At 45.9% G+C, this 22,218-nt stretch overlaps 1 protein-coding gene across 4 annotated transcripts in view; it reads left to right on the forward strand.

The window, feature by feature from the left end:
- Positions 1–22,218, forward strand: part of LOC118369751 (protein FAM53B-like) — a 41,880-nt gene that overhangs the window by 14,445 nt on the left and 5,217 nt on the right. For 3 of the 4 annotated variants that reach the window (XM_035754414.2, XM_035754413.2, XM_035754416.2), the window contains 3 exons: positions 14,025–14,286; positions 14,965–15,019; positions 17,119–17,978. In XM_035754414.2, coding sequence (XP_035610307.1) covers positions 14,203–14,286; positions 14,965–15,019; positions 17,119–17,978 — 999 coding nt within the window. In that variant the 5' untranslated portion in view covers positions 14,025–14,202. Of the gene's footprint in view, positions 1–11,786; positions 13,847–14,024; positions 14,287–14,964; positions 15,020–17,118; positions 17,979–22,218 lie in introns of those variants that run through there. The other variant, XM_035754415.2, reaches the window with a different exon arrangement.

Consider the following 22,218-nt stretch of genomic DNA (forward strand, 5'->3'; position numbering starts at 1 on the left):
CCTTAGACTGCTGCACCACTTGGGAGCCCCTCGTGTGATGGCACTGTGATGCCGAAATGTTCATGGTATACCTAATAAATTACTGGGAGCTTGTATGTAGAGTGTCCGATTCTCTTTTTTTTTTATAGCCTACAGTTTACTCGCAGTTAGTCAGCACCTCTACTAACGTTTTTGAATGTGCACCAGCTCATGCTTTTCACAAGACTTCACACTCATCAACATATTTCAGCCTTTTATTGTAATTGAGTTCTGTAATTAACATCATCCTTCTCGTTTGTGGTTTTGCAGAGGAGGGTTCGCAGCTGGGATGTCTTGATATGAGTCACTTTGTTCTTTGTTTGTGTTGCTGAGTGGAATGAAACACGTAGACTTGTGAACAAACTACTTTATATGCAACTTTGAAGGTGTTCTGAATGGTATAATTCAGTTTCAAGGAGCTCAGACAACCAAACCGCCCCTACGCTCTCTTAACGAAACAAAGTGTTGAGATTCAGGAGCTGGCAGGGAAATGCTGTACTGTTAGATTGCATTGTTTTTGGAGTCCTGTTTTGGACCATCGTTGGAGTGTGTAATGTAATTGCGTGACTACAGAATGTTTGGGTAGGCCTACACTGATTAAAGTACCACTGACAATGGAACACTTTGACTATGGGTTTGCCAGGGTCGTTTCATTTGGGACTAGGGAAGTTATTGTTAGAGTATGTGTTTTTTACACTCTTGTTATGTTGTGGGAGAGATGGTTGATCTTTACTTCATGAACTAAATACCAGACAGGACTGGTTTTGTACCAGGAAGGCCTGAAATTCCATGGAATGCTTACAGTGTACTTGTCTGTGTCTGTTCTCACCGTACTGGGACAGCCTGAAAGGAGGTATGCCTATGTGGGTTTATACACCCCTGTTCTCTCTTTACTGAGGTGGTTATTGGCAAATGAACTAAAGTGTAGTTTTAGTGAATGCACATACAGTAGAGTTGACCTTTCGTTTCTTGCTTGCATGTGAATTCACTCATTCACTTGAAAACGAATCTCAGTTCCACTGGCAAACTAGGTGGAAAGTCAGGCTGAGATTGGATCAGCTCTAGTATCTAATTGCAAAGGGGATGTTGATAGGGGTAGACCACCAGGCCTGTGTGTGTCTGAGACAGTCTAAGGGCTGTTTGTTGAGGAAAGAACTATTTTGTTTGTGTGTTGGTTCATACTTCTCAGCTATGGTGGGAAATACAGTTATGATGACTAAGCCTGTGTCTACACTTGACACTTACATGTGACATGCTATCAGAATACGAATCTTGCATTGAAAAGACGGGTCGAGACACACAAGTCGCTTTGTGGTTTGATTGTGTTCAGATCCGGCTAATCACTTCAGGATATGGTCAGGGAGGCATTGTGTGCCGATTTCTCCACAGTCTGGACACAATCAGGCTACCGAAAGCACTCCTCTCACATATCTCCAGAATACTTGTGTTTTGGGACAGACAGGCATCTTTTCATTATAACGTTGGAGGAAACTCATTCCTAGTATGTGGAGAACATGTTTGCTGGCCTCAAATGCTAGCCAGCTAGCTAATATTTAGAAAAGCTTTTTTTTGTTCATCTAGAGTTATGCTAACTAGTTTCCAATCCCTTTAGCATTCACTACAGTAGTTAGCTATTTTCATCAGCTTCTGTTGTGTTATCATATTTAGACTATTCCTCCACTTGTAGAATGCGTACTGGTATTTGAATATAGTGCGGGAACAGAGTGTGGGTAGGGTGGACACATGTACAGTTGAAGTGGGAAGTTTACATAAACCTTAGCCAAATACATTTAAACTCAGTTTTCCACAATTCCTGACATTTAATGAAAAGTTCCTGTTTTAGGTCAGTTAGGATCACCACTTTATTTTAAGAATGTGAAATGTCATAATAGTAGAGGGAATGATTTATTTCAGCTTTTATTTCTTTCATCACATTCCCAGTGTGTTAGAAGTTTACATTCACTCAATTAGTATTTGGTAGCATTGCCTTTTAAATTGTTGAACTTGGATCAAACGTTTCAGGCAGCCTTCCACAAGCTTCCCACAATAAGTTGGGTGAATTTTGTCCCATTCCTCCTGACAGAGCTGGTGTGACTGAGACAGGTTTGTAGGCCTCCATGCTGGCACATGCTTTTTCAGTTCTGCCCACACATTTTCTATAGGATTGATGTCAGGGCTTTGTGATGGCCACTCCAATACCTTGACTTTGTTGTCCTTGTGCCATTTTGCCACAACTTTGGAAGTATGCTTTGGGTTATTGTCCATTTGGAAGACCCATTTGTGACCAAGCCTTAACTTCCTGACTGATGTATTGAGAGGTTGCTTCAATATATCCACATAATCCCCCCCCCCTAATGATGCCATCTATTTTGTGAAGTGCACCAGTCCCTCCTGCAGCAAAGCACCCCCACAACATGATGCTGCCACCCATGTGCTTCACTGTTGAGATGGTATTCTTCGGCTTGCAAGCCTCCCCCTTTTTCCTTCAAACATAACAATGGTTATTATGGCCAAACAGTTCTATTTTTGTTTCATCAGACCAGAGGACATTTTTCCAAAAAGTATGAGATTTGTCTCCATGTGCAGTTGCAAACTGTAGTCTGGCTTTTTTATGGAAGTTTTGGAGCAGTGGCTTCTTCCTGGTTGAGCTGCCTTTCAGGTTATGTCGGTATAGGACTTGTTTTACTGTGGATATAGATACTTCTGTACCTGTTTCCTTCAGCATTTTCACAAGGTCCTTTGCTGTTGTTCTGGGATTGATTTGCACTTTTCACACCAAAGTACGTTCATCTCTAGGAGACAGAACACGTCTCCTTCCTGAGCGGTATGAAGGCCGCGTGATCCTATGATGTTTATACTTGCGTACTATTGTTTGTACAGATGAAATGTGGTACCTTCAGGCCTTTGGAAATTGCTCCCAAGGATGAACCAGACTTGTGGAGGTCTCCAATTGTTTTTCTGAGGTCTTCACTGATTTTTTTTTATTTTTTTCCCCATGATGTCAAGCAAAGAGGCACTGAGTTTAAGGTAGGCCTTGAAATACATCCACAGGTACACCTCCAATTGACACAAAATATGTCAATTAGCCTATCAGAAGCTTCTAAAGCCAATACATCATTTTCTGGAATTTTCCAAGCCGTTTAAAGGCACAGTCAACTTAATGTATGTAAACCTCTGAACCATTGGAATTGCGATACAGTGAAATAATCTGTCTAAACAATTGTTGGAAGAATGACTTGTGTCATGCACAAAGTAGATGCCCTAACCGACTTGCCAAAACTATCGTTTGTTAACACAACATTTGTGGAGTGATTGAAAAATGAGTTTTAATGACACCAACCTAAGTGTATGTAAACTTCCGACTTCACCTGTAAATGTAGATTCACGACGTGTTCGGAATTCCATGATCGGAACTCGGGTATCAGGATGCAAAAGCTGCATGAACTGTCAAGTCTAGACATGGCCTAAGCTTCGTCTTGCTTTTTATACGCAGCATTGTTTAGTGTCACAAAGATTGAAGAACATATCTTCCTCAAACCTTTCCAGACAATCTGTTGATATCAAACAACTGTGCTATGTCTTATTTTGTATGCACTTGCATGGTGTAGTACAACTGTGTTTACAGTCTTCCAGTGTATAGGCCTCATTCAAGGAATCTCTGCCTATGTTTCTGCCAAAGCATGACAATCACGATCTCCCAAACTATCCAATGCCATGTTACAAAATGGCTTTACTTGCTTCAATTTCTTATTTTTAGCACAGTAAAATCTGAAACGCTGGAATCTACATGTGAAAGACAGTCAAGTCGAACAGGGTTGTCTCAGATAGCTAGGCAGGCGGTAGACAGACAAGAGGGACTTGTTTTGGACATGGGATAGCTGCAGTAATTTATGGAGATAATTAAGCAGAGTTGGTTTTTAAAGGGGATCACTCTGTGCTCCTGTGTGTGCTTAAGACGCACACATTTGCAAGGCTTTTGTGTGCGCGAGTCCCTATTAAGGCTTCATTCTCTGAGTGGGCAGCTGCGTGCTTGTCTGCGAGGCACTGGACCATACTCTCCCTCTCTCTCTGTCGCCCTCTCACTTTATCTCTCTCCTTTGCTCTCTCCCCTCTTTCTTTCTGTGGTTTCCTGGCCCGAGGCGTTATGCTAAGCCTCCAGAAAGAAGGATTGTTAGCCATGCCAGTCTGTGCCTCTGTGTTGCACACATTTGATTTTAATGACAGCCCCTTCTCTCTTTCTGTGTGACCTTCAGTCATAACTGCTCTGCTTCGCCCACAGCGTCAAAAGCTGTGAGCCGAGTTCAAAACAAAAAGTAATGTTCCACGGTCTCCCCCACGTTTCTGTGTGTACATCTCATTTACATGATGCGTTTTGTAAATGTTACGTCTCGAACGCCCACAGAGTCTAAGATGGACTGCTGAGAAGAAAGGAGGCATTCTGGCATACACCAGAGCAACCTTCCCCAACCCCCTGCCAATGACTAGATCTGGTTTCAGATTAAAAGCATTCTGGGAAGGGAAGACAAGCCCTGTGACGCATTGCACCATCAGTGTGTCCCACCACCACATCCGTGTGTCCCACCACCACATCAGTGTGTCCCACCACCACATCAGTGTGTCCCACCACCACATCAGTGTGTCCCACCACCACATCAGTGTGTCCCACCACCACATCAGTGTGTCCCACCACCACATCAGTGTGTCCCACCACCACATCAGTGTGTCCCACCACCACATCAGTGTGTCCCACCACCACATCAGTGTGTCCCACCCCCACATCAGTGTGTCCCACCACCACATCAGTGTGTCCCACCACCACATCAGTGTGTCCCACCACCACATCCGTGTGTCCCACCACCACATCAGTGTGTCCCACCACCACATCAGTGTGTCCCACCCCCACATCAGTGTGTCCCACCCCCACATCAGTGTGTCCCACCACCACATCAGTGTGTCCCACCCCCACATCAGTGTGTCCCACCACCACATCAGTGTGTCCCACCACCACATCAGTGTGTCCCACCACCACATCAGTGTGTCCCACCACCACTTCAGTGTGTCCCACCCCCACATCCGTGTGTCCCACCACCACATCAGTGTGTCCCACCCCACATCAGTGTGTCCCACCACCACATCAGTGTGTCCCACCACCACATCAGTGTGTCCCACCACCACATCAGTGTGTCCCACCACCACATCAGTGTGTCCCACCACCACATCAGTGTGTCCCACCCCCACATCAGTGTGTCCCACCCCCACTTCAGTGTGTCCCACCCCCACTTCAGTGTGTCCCACCCCCACATCAGTGTGTCCCACCCCCACTTCAGTGTGTCCCACCCCCACTTCAGTGTGTCCCACCCCCACATCAGTGTGTCCCACCACCACATCAGTGTGTCCCACCACCACATCAGTGTGTCCCACCACCACATCAGTGTGTCCCACCCCACTTCAGTGTGTCCCACCACATCAGTGTGTCCCACCACCACATCAGTGTGTCCCACCACCACATCAGTGTGTCCCACCACCACATCAGTGTGTCCCACCACCACATCAGTGTGTCCCACCCCCACATCAGTGTGTCCCACCCCCCACATCCGTGTGTCCCACCCCCACATCAGTGTGTCCCACCACCACATCAGTGTGTCCCACCACCACATCAGTGTGTCCCACCACCACATCCGTGTGTCCCACCCCCACATCAGTGTGTCCCACCCCCACTTCAGTGTGTCCCACCCCCACATCAGTGTGTCCCACCACCACATCAGTGTGTCCCACCACCACATCAGTGTGTCCCACCCCCACTTCAGTGTGTCCCACCCCCACTTCAGTGTGTCCCACCCCCACTTCAGTGTGTCCCACCCCCACTTCAGTGTGTCCCACCCCCACATCAGTGTGTCCCACCACCACATCAGTGTGTCCCACCACCACATCAGTGTGTCCCACCACCACATCAGTGTGTCCCACCACCACATCCGTGTGTCCCACCACCACATCCGTGTGTCCCACCCCCACATCCGTGTGTCCCACCACCACATCCGTGTGTCCCACCACCACAGTGTGTCCCACCACCACATCAGTGTGTCCCACCCCCACTTCAGTGTGTCCCACCACCACATCAGTGTGTCCCACCCCCACATCAGTGTGTCCCCCCCACATCAGTGTGTCCCACCCCCCACATCAGTGTGTCCCACCCCCACATCAGTGTGTCCCACCCCACATCAGTGTGTCCCACCCCCCACATCAGTGTGTCCCACCCCCACATCAGTGTGTCCCACCCCACATCAGTGTGTCCCACCCCCACATCAGTGTGTCCCACCACCACATCAGTGTGTCCCACCCCCCACTTCAGTGTGTCCCACCCCCACTTCAGTGTGTCCCACCCCCCACTTCAGTGTGTCCCACCACCACATCAGTGTGTCCCACCCCCATCAGTGTGTCCCACCCCCACATCAGTGTGTCCCACCACCACATCCGTGTGTCCCACCCCCACATCAGTGTGTCCCACCACCACATCAGTGTGTCCCACCACCACATCAGTGTGTCCCACCCCCACTTCAGTGTGTCCCACCACCACATCAGTGTGTCCCACCACCACATCAGTGTGTCCCACCCCACTTCAGTGTGTCCCACCCCCACATCAGTGTGTCCCACCACCACATCAGTGTGTCCCACCACCACATCAGTGTGTCCCACCACTAGTCTGAAATGGCTTCCTTTCATTTTCTTAATTACCACTGATTGGTGAGAGGCCTGATAAGAAGCCTTATGATGAGATGGACAACCACCACTAATGGACATTCACCCTGAATTCCCTTATGACAACTGAAGTGACCTCATGTTTTTTTTTTTGTGTCATTCACTATCATAAGACGTCTGTTATGAATGACAAAGGAGTCATTCTTCTGTTTATCCTTCTCCTTTCTCCCTGCTTTTCTGAACGACACTGCATATTTCCTGTCTGAATCACTCAAGGTTTGGATAGACTTTCTGTTGATGCTGTCTAGAGTGTAATCCGTCAATTATACACCCCTAAAAAAAAAGCAATCTTATGTTTCCAGTGTTTTATGGCGTAGACAGTCTAAATAAAAGTATTAGCAAGCAGATCCTGTTTTCCATGCTAGTTCTGAAGCAGTGGCCTGAACTACACAGTATTTGCTACATTTTCTTTGCCAAGATGTTTCGCCTCTCACAATTGAGGTTTAATGAGCTGAGCGAAATCATGTTTCTTCCATTTGGTCATAATGGTAGCTAAATTAGTGTCGGTGTGTTTTGGCAATCCCTTTTCCCTACACCTTCATCTTTTACACTATGTGAACGTAGGAACTTTTATTATGACAGTGTTTACACTCTACTGTGAAATACTTAGCAATCATCTCTGATATATCATTTTGCAGGATCAATACGAGACTGTGATGGCCCTGCGTCATGAGGAGACACACCTGTAGATTTGTGTAGTAGACACCTACAGGTCGTTAGTAACACACACACGCACGCGTGACAGCCAGCCTGGCGGAGGTAAGACCGAGTACAGAAAGATCAACGCATTCTCAGCTGCTGAAAATCCAATTCTCACACATTTACATTAAGATGATAAAAGAGCTGAAGGTGATCATCTGCCATTATATTAGTATGAAAGTATTGTATGGAAAGAGTAACAAGTAGCCTAATCCATCTATTATCCACAGAGATTTTGCTGTGATAATGCTCAGCAGGTAGCCTAGCGGTTAAGAGCGTTGAGCCAGTAACTGAGAGGTTGCTGATTTGAATCCCCGAGCCGACTAAGTGAAAAGTCTGTCTGTTCAAGGCCCGTAACCCACTTACCCTCGTTCCAAGCATGCACACGAACACACACAAAGTCATCGAGACCGTTACCAAGCAAGTAGCAAATGGATGTTTGGTTGAGTAAGTCATACACTCATTCATGAGAAAGGTGAGCATGTCATGACTCAATGGAATTCCCATAATTTCCCATCATGTTAGGGCTGGGAAATATATTGTGAATAAGCAGTATACCGGTATGAAATTGGACTACTTCACTGTCAGTTTTGCCCTAATTTGGTTGAGTATAAAACTATCCCTTTAGAATGAATTGTTGCCAGTCTAGAGTAATGCACTACTCATAAAACATATTTAGAACTATTATTATTCAGAAACATAAAATATCGCCATACCGTCAAAATAATATGATATTTTGGTCATAACATCACCTTACACACCCACACCATTCGTCCCCTAGCTCCCACAAAACGAGACCTGCAGTGTTATGTAACTGTCTTGGAGAGGAGTGGTACCCGGGACGTGTGATTATGGGGTTGGAACTGACTTTGTTTATTACGTCACCTATTTAAACACCGTAGGAGTGGCCCCCTTAGCTGTGATGGAGCCCTGAGCGTGGGATTAACCATCGTGGTCTGGTCTGGAGGCTCTCATGTAACATATCCCTGGTGGATTAGGGCCTGGTTAATGTGCATAGAGCAGCCTGTCAGGGGTAATGGGAGAAACCACATGCTGAGGGAGAGAGGGGTGAGGGGATGAGAGCGGAGGTAATTAGTAGGGTACCTGATGTGTGAAGAGCCCTGGAATGCAAAGGCTTTTCCAGAAGGGGGCCTCTGGTCTGTACCTCCTTTATTACCTCACACTTGGACCCACCCGGTTCAGTCTTGTTCTATAGATTAGTGATAATTTAAGAAGAAGAAGAAGAAGTGATGCTAAATCAGCTTTGACAAGCATAGCATCACTGGACAGGAACCGGCATTGCGGTGTCTGAAGTCCATCTCTCAAGTTTGAACTAATGTACTCCACTGATAAGGAAGTGATGTACTGTAGATATGACTGTCCTGGTTTCTAACATCCAGGTCAGAGGTTGGCCTTTTTCCACAAGAGTACATGTCCGTGTAATGCAGTATATGTTACACATCCATACTGTAGCATGCTTGCCCTTGTAGACTAGGAATTGTACAGATCAATCAGCAGCAGTGTCCTGTAGTGAGGAAACGCAGAGAGATGTTGCAGTAGTTTGGAAAAAAACATTGGCACATCTGGATGGATGTGTTGACGACATCTTGATGTTTACTGTGTGGACAATAAAAGTGGATGTGAAAGCAAGATGGGATATTGCACAAGTTGACTGTGTTCCTCCTTTTCTGAGTGTGTGTGTGTGTGTGTGTGTGTGTGGCACCAGCTACAGTATCTGTGTGTGAGAGACTGATTATAGCTTTGACAAGGCTTTGTGGATTTCCTTTGGCGGTTTTTCTTATCAAATGTTAGCTAATGAGGTGGTTGCTGCTGCTCACCAACACCCTGCAACAGAGTTCTGACTTGTGAGCACAGGGGAAGTGTTATTTGTGTATGTGTCGGTCATTTAAAATGGCAACACATTTTGCACTCCTGTGTGTGTGTGTGGGGTGGGGGGTTTACATGTCAGTGCCCTGGAAACCTCGCTCAAGAAAGGTGTGTTTCTCTGGAAACTCTTTCTCAAGAAAGGTGTTTCTTCTCTCTGTTTTCCCCCCCTTTGTTACAGGACTGGGTTGTCACTGCTCTTCTTTCAGAGATAAAGAAGTGAATGGCCTTTCAAAGTCCTCATAGAGATAAAGCCTTTATTTGTTTAGAATCAACTTGAAGGCCAAAATCAACTGCTGTTTTACCGCACATCAAGTCAGACGATGTCAAGTAAAACGTTTAATGAATGAGAGCTGCTTTGTTTGTGTTCTCACCAAGCTCCTGTTGCATGATGGGGTGTCGTTTTTGGACAAAGTGAGCAGCCAATGGGTGCTGGGGGGATGGCCAGAGGGCGGCTTGGTATGCCGTGACCTCTCCAGTCTTGCTTTACGACCTCAACATGAGAAAGGGCTGACCCAGTGTTAACTAGAGAGTGATAGCTCTCTTGTGCAGTAACTACATCCAATCAGTGATGGACACCAACACTGTGCCACAAAACCTTACAGGGCCCATTCACAATTCACGCGTGCACAGGAAGCAGGGCGAGTAGCGATAACGTCATCACGTCACCAAAAACATGGCAGACATTGGATGAATATTAAAGGTTAAAGCTGCAATATGTAACTTTTTGGGCGACCTGACCAAATTCACATAGAAATGTAAGTTATAGATCTGTCATTTTCATTGAAAGCAAGTCTAAGAAATGGTAGATCTCTTTTATGTGCACTATTTCTATGCTTCCAGTTCTTAAGTTTTGTTTTTGTGTCTTGTACTTTCGGTTTTGTACGAAAGCTTCAAACGGCTGAAAATACAATATTTTTGTTTATGTAAAAGAGATTTCACAGTGGTTTAGATGGTACAATGATTCTCTACACAATGGAGTCTTGTTTTATCACATAAACTTAAATTAGGAAAATTATTAGAAGTTTAGTAACCAGGAAATGGAGGAGCATTTTCTGGTTGCTAAAATTGGAATATCTTGGAAAAAGTGATGGAACAATAATAGGCCTCAGCAACAATACTTTTTATAATTCAATGGATGTTTTTTGCACAAAGGTGATGACTAAAAGTGTTTTATTAGGAATTTTCTAATCTGACTTCTCTATGTGGCCGTCTATTGAAATTGTATTTCTGGGATGGGGGTCTGTTAAACTGCAGTACCGAAGCAAAACTGTAGGAGCAGTAGAAACCGGGAACCCTAGTCCCTTGGCATGGTGCTGTTACGAGTACAGTCCTTTCTGCCTCTCCTCAGTAATTAACCCTTGAGAGCCAAGAGGCCTGTGCGCAGACCCAACTTCTGTAATGAAGAAAAATCTGTTTAGAATTACTGTTCGGTGCAGTACTTCCCCTATGGAATTGGATCATAATTAACATTTTTCCTTTTAGGGATTTATAAATGCAATTGCTATTGCCATTTAGTATGATCCTTTTTGGACCTTAACCTGAATTGGAGCCAACAAGTGCAGTAGAATTTACCCAGATATGAAACATGATTTAACCCTTTACACTTGTGGGAATTGGCATATATGGATAGTTTATATGGTAGCAATTGAAAGGGAACAGTTTGGAGATCGTGGGAACATTGTTAAACCAAAGGTGAGTCCACTACAGGTCACCTGACACAACACTAAATCCAAACATCTACTGTACTTTTCGCCACATTTTTTGATAACAAAATCTGAAAATACTCTGGATAACATGATAAGACTATTCCTGGAATATGTGGGGTAGGTTTAATGAAAGGACTAACTGGTATCTCCATGTGGCCGCAATTTCAATGCACTTTTATGACTCGAAGAGACTTAAACTTTTTTTTATTTTATTCTACCTTTATTTAAATAAGCAAGTCAGTTAAGAACAAATTCTTATTTTCAATGACGGCCTAGGAACAGTAGGTTAACTGTAGGTTAACTGTCTGTTCAGGGGCAGAACGACAGATTTGTACCTCGTCAGCTCGTAGGTTTGAACTTGCAACCTTCCGGTTACGAGTCCGACGCTCTAACCACTAGGCTGCCCTGCCGCCCCAAGGCACTGGAATAGGAACCAGGACACTTGTAGTTGTTTAGTTCGGAACACAACCTTGCGTCCCCCGCCATACCACCATTACAGTAGTTTAAGCAATCCAATGTCCAATATCCAATATAAATCGCAATCTGGGTTTGTATTCCTATGCCAAGAGGCCTAACTAAGTTCTAAAATACGATCTTTGAGTGTTCGACTTGAGTAAGGCAATTCAGAGAAACGGGTTGTATATAGAAAGGAGTCAGGTGTGTGTGCCACAGTGACTATTCCTCACAATAAACAAACAGGCTCATTCTTGAGAAACTTGAGAGTGACCCAGGGTATAACATCATGTTTTCTTGTAGCTGTACACCAAATATTGTGATCTTAAACGGTGACAATATATGATTTGGAAATGTTAAGTGCACATTTGGACTCACAGGTGTTTGGCTTATCTGTATGACATCATAGTTGTATTTATAATAATCCTCAACATCTCATCTTTTTAAAATACACTGATCAAAAATATAAACGCAATAATTTCACAGATTTGACTGAGTTACAATTCATATAAGGAAATTCATTATGCCCATTTCTATGGATTTCACATGCCTGGGAATACAGATATGCATCTGGTAGTGACAGATATCTTTTAGAAAAGGTAGGGGCGTGGATCAGAAAACCAGTCAGTATCTGGTGTGATCACCATTTGCCTCATGCAGTGCGACACCTCTCCTTTGTATAGAGTTGATCAGGCTGTTGATTGTGGCTGGATATAGGCGGGAACTGCAACACTCTGTTGTACACGTCTGGTGAGTATGAAGGCCATGGAAGAACTAGGACATGTTCAGCTTCCAGGAATTGTGTACAAATCCTTGGGCGCAGCATTATCATGCTGAAATATGAAGTAATGGTGGCAGATGAATGGCACGACAATGGGCCTCAGGATCTCATCACGGTATCTCTGTGCATTAAATGCAATTGTGTTTGTTGTCTGTAGTTTATGCCTGCCTGTACCACAACCCCACCGCCATCAGAAAACCGCTCGCCCCCAACGCCATACACGCTGTCTGCCATCTGCCTGGTACAGTTATAACCGGGAAGAGCACACTTCTCCAGCGTGCCAGTGGCCATCGAAGGTGAGCATTTGCTCACTGAAGTCAGTTACGACGCCGAACTGCAGTCAGGTCAAGACCCTGGTGGGGATGACGAGCACAGTTTGTGCAGAAATTCTTTGGTTGTACAAACCCACAGTTTGTTTCATCGGCTGTCCGGGTGGGTGGTCTCAGATGATTCCGCAGGTGAAGAATCCGGATGTGGAGGTCCTGGGCTGGCTTGGTTACACATGGCCTGCTGCTGTGAGGCTCGTTGAACATACTGCCAAATTCTCAAAAATGTGTTGGAGGTGGCTTATGTTAGAACATTAAATTATCTGTCAATATCTCTGGTGGACATTCCTGCAGTCAACATGACAATTTCACACTTCCTCAACTTCAGACATTGGCCTCCCGAGTGTTGCAGTGGTCAAAGGCACTTCATCGCAGTGTTTGAGGCGTCACTACAAACCTGGATTCAATCCCAGGCTGTGTCACAACCAACCCGGGAGTCCCATAGGGCGGTTCACAATTGGCCCAGCGTTGTCTGGGTTAGGGGAGGGTTTGGCTGGCTTCATGAGACCAGAGAGGAGAGGAGAGCAGAGGACATGAGGATGGGAAATGTTCCTAGTCTCTTTTTCCCTTGTGGGTGGAGGACAGCCCGCATGGGGCTGATGCCCTCATTGTTTCAACTCCTTTGTTTCCCACAGTTGGCAAGCACAGTACCCCTTTCTTTGTCATATAGTATATTAATGCAACCTTAACATCCAGTACATTCTCTCCTCTCCAACTGACCCATCCTTTTTCTATCCTAATCCCTTACATGCTCACTCTCCTCCCACTTCATTGAACCATATCTTATGGAGAATCCAGAACAGTCATGGTGTTAGTTGAGGAGCTCTGGAGACTGGTAGCTGTGTCCATTGGCCCACAGTAGAAACTGCAAGCTGTCATTAGTAGGCTGTTGATTGGAGAATAAGGCCTAGACCTTTCTAATCAGCTGTTTTGCATGCTCTTCCTGATATAGCCTAGCTCTGTCTGTCGGGGGGGGATTCAACTGCACGTTTTGGATTAGCTCCCTGGTGTTGTGAGTGAAGGATTCGAAGAGGAGGACTCAGTAAAGAGTGAGCCTGTGCTGTACTGTGTTTGTGGTGTCCCAGCCCAGTGGACTGACTGTATGTGTTTAGACTCGTCTCTCTAAGGGCCCTACTGCCTGCTATACAGACACACCCACAAGGACCAATCCTCCTTTCCTCCTCGCCCTGCGCCTGGGGACACACTGTGGTGGTGTGATGGTAAAGATCATTATGACACGTACTGCAATCATGGCGTGCTCACGCACATTTGTGCCCATTTGCAAATATGCACCCACGCATGCCGGGCGCCATAATGGCATGCACACATTTTTATGGATTGTAATATTTGTGTGTGTGCTGACCAAATCTCTCTCTCTCTCTGTCTGTTGTTGCACAGGGATTGGCTGAATAGCGAGAGACGCTCCCCTACCATCGAGGACACTCTGCAGATGAGAGGTGGTCGTCTGCCCGTCCAAACTGCCCAAAAGACCTTCTCCCCATCTGTCCTCACCTAAGATGGCTTCCCACGGCCTTCTCCTGCACTGGAACGGACTGGAGCAGAGCTGTGCCCTACCATGGTGATCATCTTCTCAAAAACACTGGAAAAGAAGAAAGGTGGCGATCATGTAAGGGCTAAGGACACTGAATATTTGCTGCTGGTAAGTAAAACTCTGCTAGCTAGACCTATAACTGAAGTAGTGTAACAAGTTCCTTACAGGTGCCTCTCTCTCCACCGGCCTTGGAAACATGAGAGTTGGGCTTTCTATTGGCTTCTCTACAATACAGCCTATTGTAGTTTTTGGCAAGGTGCTCGCCACCAAGGTGTATTCATATGGCCTCTACGTTGGTCCTTCTAAATAAATTGTATATTATTCTACCTCAGTGTTCAAATCAAGCAATTTGGGTAGAAAGGCTTAAACTGTAATGGGGCCAATTTGAGTAGTTTTACCTCTTTATAACCCTCACTGTGTACTGTAAGGGGTCATCGCAGTTCTGAATGCTGACATTACACTGTATTGCTGTGACTCCTAGTAATGTTAATGACTGCTGCTTTGCCCTATTTCTCTATGAGCCAGCCTGCACCACCCTGCCTGTTATTTTCGTGTGTGTGTGTGTGTGTGTGTGTGTGTGTGTGTGTGTGTGTGTGTGTGTGTGTGTGTGTGTGTGTGTGTGTGTGTGTGTGTGTGTGTGTGTGTGTGTGTGTGTGTGTGTGCACTCATTCGTGTTCGATGCCTGAAGTTATGTACGGACATGTTTGGAGTCTGAGTAAATGAGCCTAGTCTAAGCCATATCCTCTGTGTTTTTCCCTGTCTGTCCCTCCATCTGTCTGTCAACAGCGTGAGCGCCACACCATGAGCAGAGGGACTACCCTCTTCTCCTGTGGCACTGTGGGTGAGTGCATCCCTCTCCCCTTCACTCAGACTGTCCTCACCATAATGCTTCTTATTGTCTCCTCTTAGGCTTTATTGACCTGGGCTGTTGTGGAAACTGGTTGAATTGAACAATCTGCTTTTCATGTCCTCTGTCCTCTGCTCTCATTATTTGTTCCCATTCGCTCGTGTTCATTTCCTTTGTCTTGTTCACCAGCTTGATGCCTCGTTACAAGCTCCCCTATAACGGTTTCTTCCTGTCCTCCTCCTGTCTCATCTCGCCCTCATGTCTGTTGTGCACCTGCCGTCACACAGAGCTGTGTACTGCACTGTGACTTAACTGTAACTGAGTGTTGTTTTGCCTTTGTCAATGGTTCCCTTTTGGTTCGGTGAACGTCACACTCCTTATCCCCTCCGCCCGTGTTGAAAGACAAGCCACTGTAAATCAGAGTCTCATTGGACCCCGCCCTGTCGTCTGTTCAATGTACCCGCGAGGGGTTAACGGGATGCACGTCCCACAACTGCTGTTTCTACTGTTACAGCTGACATCACAAGACATGTTATATATACTATTATATGGCTTCAGGTGGGATTTCAATCCTTTTTCAACACATTTTTCACTGGGCGAGGTGAACCTTTTTAGATGTTTCTCCTGTTGTTATTTTGTATGCTAGACATTCTTGTCATGTTGTTGTTTTTTGGGACTGAAACAAAGACTTCTGCCCACCAAAAATGGAGAGAAGCATTTGAAGAGATGGGTTTGGACAGGGGTGGGCCACTTGCTGCCAATTGGGTATCAATAGAGTTCTGTGTTAGCTTTGAGCTCAGTAGTGGCAAAGTTAGCTGAACCAGTGTGGTAGGTGTTTTGCCTGTGACAAATAATGTTGGCGTAGTCATTTGTCAAATTCTATCTGAATTTAAACCAATCATTGGTGTAGGAAGCCATCCACTTTCACAGAATAATAAGTCTAGCTAGCCTATCCTGCTAACCAAACCAGCTGTCAGACTAAGACACATTTCCCCTGGGATGGCTGCTACCATTATGTTAGGTAGCAATAATCTGTGCTTAGCAAAGAGATGTTGAGAAGCAATGAAGGGAATGCCAGACACCTAGCTGCCTCTCTGCCAACATTCATAGGACCTTTTGAAGTTTTTGTTCAGTCTGAGAAAAACCCATCAACAGTCAATCAAGTGGTAGAGCATTGACCTGAATGTTTGTTTTGTGACTGGTAGGGGTGTTGGGCTAACACCACTGTTAACTTGCCACAAGCAGGCGTAGGGTTTGTTAGCTAAGCGTTCTGTGACAACTGTAATGCTATATAATACAAAATGTGATTTGATTAATGACACACTGCCAGGTTGCTTGTATAATCCTGTACTACCAGAAAGCTCAGGCTATTGCCCTGCCAGCCACTATGCAACTGAAAGGTCTACCCAACCCAGGAGCTAGCAGCTCTATTCCAGCAAGTAGTGTTCTGTCAAGCAGTGCAGCCTGGGTCGATCCAATCCCCTGTCTGTAGCTAGCCATCCTTCTACTATCCTGTCCACCTTAACCGGGCATCTAGACCTTGAGTAATGCGCTTCATCTCTCTCTATTAAAACTCCTACTGATGTGACCATACTCGCTTCACACAGTATTGTCTCTAACCAAGAGCTGCTACTGCTGGCCTATTCTCCCTCTGGCCTCAGGCTGCTTACTGTCTATTGTTTTCTGAAGTGAGGTGTATGTTTTGGGGTACATGTGGGTATTTACTCGGTTGATCATCCTAACGCGCATGCGTGAAGAAGCTGCACACGGCACCTCACCCTGGAAGTTCAGCCCTGCTGTCCATTTCATTATTGTTTCACATGAAGCTAACCTCTAGAGGAGATGAAGTGGGATTTTTCACAACTCTGTTAGATGGCATAAGGGGCCTTATGTTAGAGGGGACACGCAGTAAGGAGGAGCATGATATGATAGTAATGATTTCAGCTTAGGCCCCTGATACAATAACTTTCCATCTGTTCTGTCCTGATTTATATGTCCACTTTTTGATTACATTTTGTCAAATTAAATTATATGTATGTGTTCGTTCATATGTGTGTGTTTGTATGTTTTATAAGTGTGTCCATGTGTTCCAGAGGCAGACAGGTGGCTGGACCTTGGCCGAGGCTGTGCCATCCAGCGAGGGACGCCCTGCGAGTCCGGCGCCAGTCTGGAGAGCCTGTGGGATGTTCTGCCCGAGGAGTGCCAGCGGAGGAGCCTGGTCTGGGGCCACGAGGTTGGCCCTGCCACCGCCATCACCAGCCTCATTCGAGACCTTAACCTTGGCGATGCCAAGCTGGCAGCCACCCAGTCCCTGGCCCTCACCAACTCCCCTTCAGCCTCCACGGCACCCCCTAGCAAGCGCCAGTGCCGCTCACTCTCCTTCTCTGAAGAGTTTGGTGGCTGCCGGTCTTCATGGAGACCTCAGGTGTCGCGAGTGTGGACGGCGGTGGAGAAGAGGAGGTGCCACAGTGGGGGTAGTGTGCATCGCTGCTCTGGAGGAGGTGGTATAGGAGGTGGTGGAGGTTATTCAGGGGGTCATTTTCCTGCCATGCAGCGGAGCTCCAGTTTCAGCCTACCCTCACGCTCCAACAACCCCACAGACGGGGCTCTGGAGCTGCCCTGCTTCACCCAGCGCCTGCCCCTTCACCCCCTGTTCACTGCCTCACCTATGTCCCCTACGTCCCCCTCCCACTACCACCACTCCCTCAGGCCCCTCTCCTTGTCCCATGAGCAGATCAGCCTGCCAGAGCACCACAGGGAGGGGGCCAGCTCCCCGGACTTCACCCAAGAGATGGGGAGACGTGCTGGACAGAGGGCAGGGGGGACTGGGGGCCTGTCCCGGAGCAAGTCCCAGCCCTGCGTCCTGAACGATAAAAAGATTGGCATGAAGCGCAGGAGACCAGAGGATGCACAGGAACCACGGCCCTCTCTGGACCTGGCTAAGATGACCCAGGTTAGTAGCCACTGAGACACACACACACACCCTAATGGTCCGTCAAGAGTGTCTGACCATACCAATTGACTGAAAGACAACTGTAGAGCAAAACATTTATGTTACGACATTTCATAGAGCTTTATCCTTATTTACTCATCTCGATTAAGAATAGATTAAGTTTCATCCAAGTCTTTACACAGCTTTAACACCTTTAATAACCTGAGTACATAAGGTTAGATCAGGCCAAACAAAATGACTAACAAAGGAATACTTCTGTTCAGAGATGGGGAACGTTCAAGGCTTCTTTTTCTGTGTGATCTGGTGGGGGATTAAAACGGGCTGTATTACGTTTTCTGGGTCAGTGGTTTGTAGCGCAGAGGGTAAGTGTTTTCAAGCCTCCCCTTTGGGAAGTGGCATTAACTAAGGAGCATTTCTTGTGTTCCGTCATGCTTCACACCGCCATGCTCTACCACACTCGGCTCCGGTTATCATTTCATTCACTCTGTTGGGTAAGCACACGATGCAAAGGTTGAACCCACACAGTCCACTTCCCTGCCTACATTTTTAGCTGGATCACATTCTGCCTGGCCTGGGGGTGGCTTGTTTGTGTAATGTCAGAGGAAGTCGTGGAACTGCTCTGTGATTACTACTTGATGGCTCCATATAGACTGGATGAATAGCCTACTGGATACAGTTTCATTTTGCACGTTGATCGCAGCCAATTAATGTCGAGACTGCACTATATGCAGTCTTCAATGACCCAAGACTTGCCTGGCTCACTTGGCCCTATCCCTCTGACCAATGCGTCTCCCTTGAGAATAGGCTGAGAGCACAGTTTGGAATTTAAACCCAACACGTATAGGGGTCCTCCAGGACTAGCTCAGTGTAAACACTGATGAAGCTAGCTGATATTACTGTGTGCCTCTCCGCCCTCCTCAACCCTGCTCAGAGGTCCCCTGTCCTCTCTAGAGATCTCTAAATCTGTCCTAGAAAGCATCCAACCTCAACCCCCTGCCCCCCCTTCCTGTTCTCTTCCCCCTCTCGAAGAAACTGTTCCTAGCCACACTGAGGGTATAGCCAAGGTTGAATCAACAAGTGTTCAGTAATGGAGCCTAGCATGTTTCCTATGTCCATGCCAGCCGCTAAGAGAGGAAAACCAAGAGCATTTTCATTATCCACACCAGTTACCTCCTCTCTCTGGAATTCCCCAGTACGCCTCTCCAATGGCTCACAGGCTTTTCTTTTGGCCACGAGACTACCCCGAATGGAGGCTAGTTTTTAGAACCTTGTTTTTGTTTTGGGTTGGGATTGCTCGACTGCGCTTTAGCATTGTGTGAGGAGGACTGATGAGATCGTGTGGTGCGGGTTTGATCAGTAGTTTCAAGCCTCACACGCATGAAACCAGATATCCACTTACCGGTATTTACTCTCTCACAACACAGAATACTGTAGGTCACAAAAGCCTACTGACACATGGATATACAAACACATTGTCACAGATGTGCACACCCAAACTCAGTCACTCTCAGGGGGGTACTATTCGAAGAGGTAGGGTTTCAGATGTTTTCTGCTTGACTGCTATACTGAAACACAAGCAGAAACAGTCTGTATACAGCACTGCAGATGTACTGTAGCTCCATATAACTGTACTGTATTCAACTATGGACATGGTTGTTATTTTTGTACTGATTAATTGGGTCGTCATTAGTTACCACAGCCCCAAAGTCAAGTTTAAACCTAATCTTAACCACACTGCTAACCTTATGCCAAACCTTAAATGAAGGCCCGAAAGGCACATTTTTGTGACAACATTTGTACTGCAGGTTTATGGGCAAGGGGTACGACAGACCCAGAGAGGTGTAGTGGTCTCTGGATGAGGACAGATGAGGAGTGTTAACTGTTCGTTGGTAAAAAGGAAGTGTTGAGCCGGAGATTTTAGGCTGGTTACAAAATCTGTTCTGCCTGACATTAAGAGAGAATGAATGGAATAGATTTGATTGTATGGAATTCTGTCCTCTCCAATCCAAGTAGGATTGGTGGGGGAATCATTGAATTGTCTTTTAATTGAGATGTTCATTTGTTATGTCACTCTGTTCATATTTATTGACCTTTTGGTTTGTGTGGGAAGCAACTCAGATTGACTTTAACGAGCATAATTGCATGAGAATGTGATGAGGCTGTTTTTACACGTGAAAGTGATTCAAAAGGGCAAATCAACGTTCAGTCACTGTGGGTGTGTATCCATATGTCATGACTGTGTGATGGTGAACATTAAAAGTGAATGCTTCTTCATGTATGAGAGTTGGGCCTTACCCAGTGAATAACACACACACACACACACACACCACTCCACTCTGTGTAGAGAAACTAGGTGCAAGGTGTCAGGACTAGGTTTACCATGGATTGGTTAAATGGATCAAGGTGTTGCATCATGTAGACCTACCAGCGCTCTTATGACCTCTGTCAAGACTACATCTAAGGGAACTACAGTGAGAATAAAATGTTTGTTATTCAGCCGGTGGAACATGTTGTGTTTTGGATCAAAAGACTTGTATAACATTTTTTATAACTAAAAGACGATAGACCACAGCCTGTCGTTTTCAAATGAGTCATAGTGGGCAGAACAAGCACGAGCTGGCGAGATCCTATTGGCTCGTTCTAGCATGCATGTGCATATTTCCGTTAGAGAATGCCTACTCTGTGACGTGAGCATGTGCAATAACTCAATTTGCCTTTTCACTCCTTCTAAACGACGCATTTTAATTTTTTACTTTGGCAAAGAGTAAAGTCTACAAAACTTAGTCAACTCTGTTTGTAACATATATTTTAGTTTTGGTAACAGAACATTTTATTGAGATCAAATGTTTCATCGATGAGAAAATTAGCGGGAATGTCGGCCAAAATCCATATCATTCCATCTTCTCCCACTGCCGGCCACTGGGCTTCCCCTCACTCCCATATTTGGTAGTGAGTGGAAACGCCAAGCGGATGCTTCACATTTATACATCTGGTGAAATATCTGTCTCATTGTTTTATCTGTGTTTGTATTATGTGTCCAGCGCATGTTGTAGATCAGAGATCATCAACTAGATTCAGGCGTGGGCCTATTTGTTTCTTGAGCGGATGGTCAAGGGGCCAGAACATAATTAAAAATAATTTGTAGACTGCAAATTGATCTTGAAAAGCCTAAGCAGATATAATATTTGACTGAAACATAATCATTTCAAACCTTGCTTACATTTGTATACAATCACAAATACACTACATGACCAAAAGTCTGTGGATACCTGCTCGTCGAACATCTCATTCCAAAATCATTAAAGTGGAGTTGGTCCCCCCTTTGCTGTTGTAACGGCCACTCTTCTGGGAAGGATTTCCACTAGATGTTGGAACATTGCTGCAGGGATTCACATCCATTCAGCCACAAGAGCATTCGTGAGGTTGGGCACTGATGTTGGGGCGATTAGGCTTTGCTTGCAGTCGGCATTCCAATACAGCCCAACGGTGTTTGATGGGGATGAGGTCAGGGCTCTGTGCAGGCCAGTAAAGTTCTTCCACACCTATTTTGACAAACCATTTCTGTATGTAACTCGCTTTGTTCACGGGGGCATTGTCATGCTGAAACAGTAAGGGCCTTCCCCAAACTGTTGGGGTAGGTAATGTTTCCACTGCTCCAGAGTCCAATGGCGGCGAGCTTTACACCACTCCAACCGATGCTTGTCTTTGCGCATGGTGATCTTAGGCTTGTGTGCTGCTGCTCGGCCATGGAAACCCATTTCATGAAGCTCCCGACTAACAGTTGTTGTGCTAATGTTGCTTCCAGGGGTAGTTTGGAACTCGGTAGTGAGTGTTGCAACCAAGAACAGACTATTTTTACGCGTTTCAGCACTCGGTGGTCCCGTTCTGTGAGCTTGTGGCCTACCACTTCGCGGCTGAGCCGTTGTTGCTCCTAGACATTTCAACTTCACAATAACAGCACTTACAGTTGACCGGGGCAGGTCTAGCAGGATAGAAAGTTGACAAACTGACTTGTTAGAAAGGTGAGATCCTGTGACGGTGCCACGTTATAAGTCACTGAGCTCTAAAGTAAGGCCATTCATTCTGTTTGTCTATGGAGATTGCATGGCTGTATGCTCGATTTGATACACCTTTCAGCAATGGATATGGCTGAAATAGCCGAATCCACTAATTTGAAGGGGTGTCCACTTTTGTAAACTGTGCCTTCAGAAACTATTCAGACCATTTGACATTTTTCAAA

Source organism: Oncorhynchus keta, chromosome 36 (genome assembly GCF_023373465.1).
Source record: "Oncorhynchus keta strain PuntledgeMale-10-30-2019 chromosome 36, Oket_V2, whole genome shotgun sequence".
In the NCBI taxonomy this organism is placed as follows: Eukaryota; Metazoa; Chordata; class Actinopteri; order Salmoniformes; family Salmonidae; genus Oncorhynchus; species Oncorhynchus keta.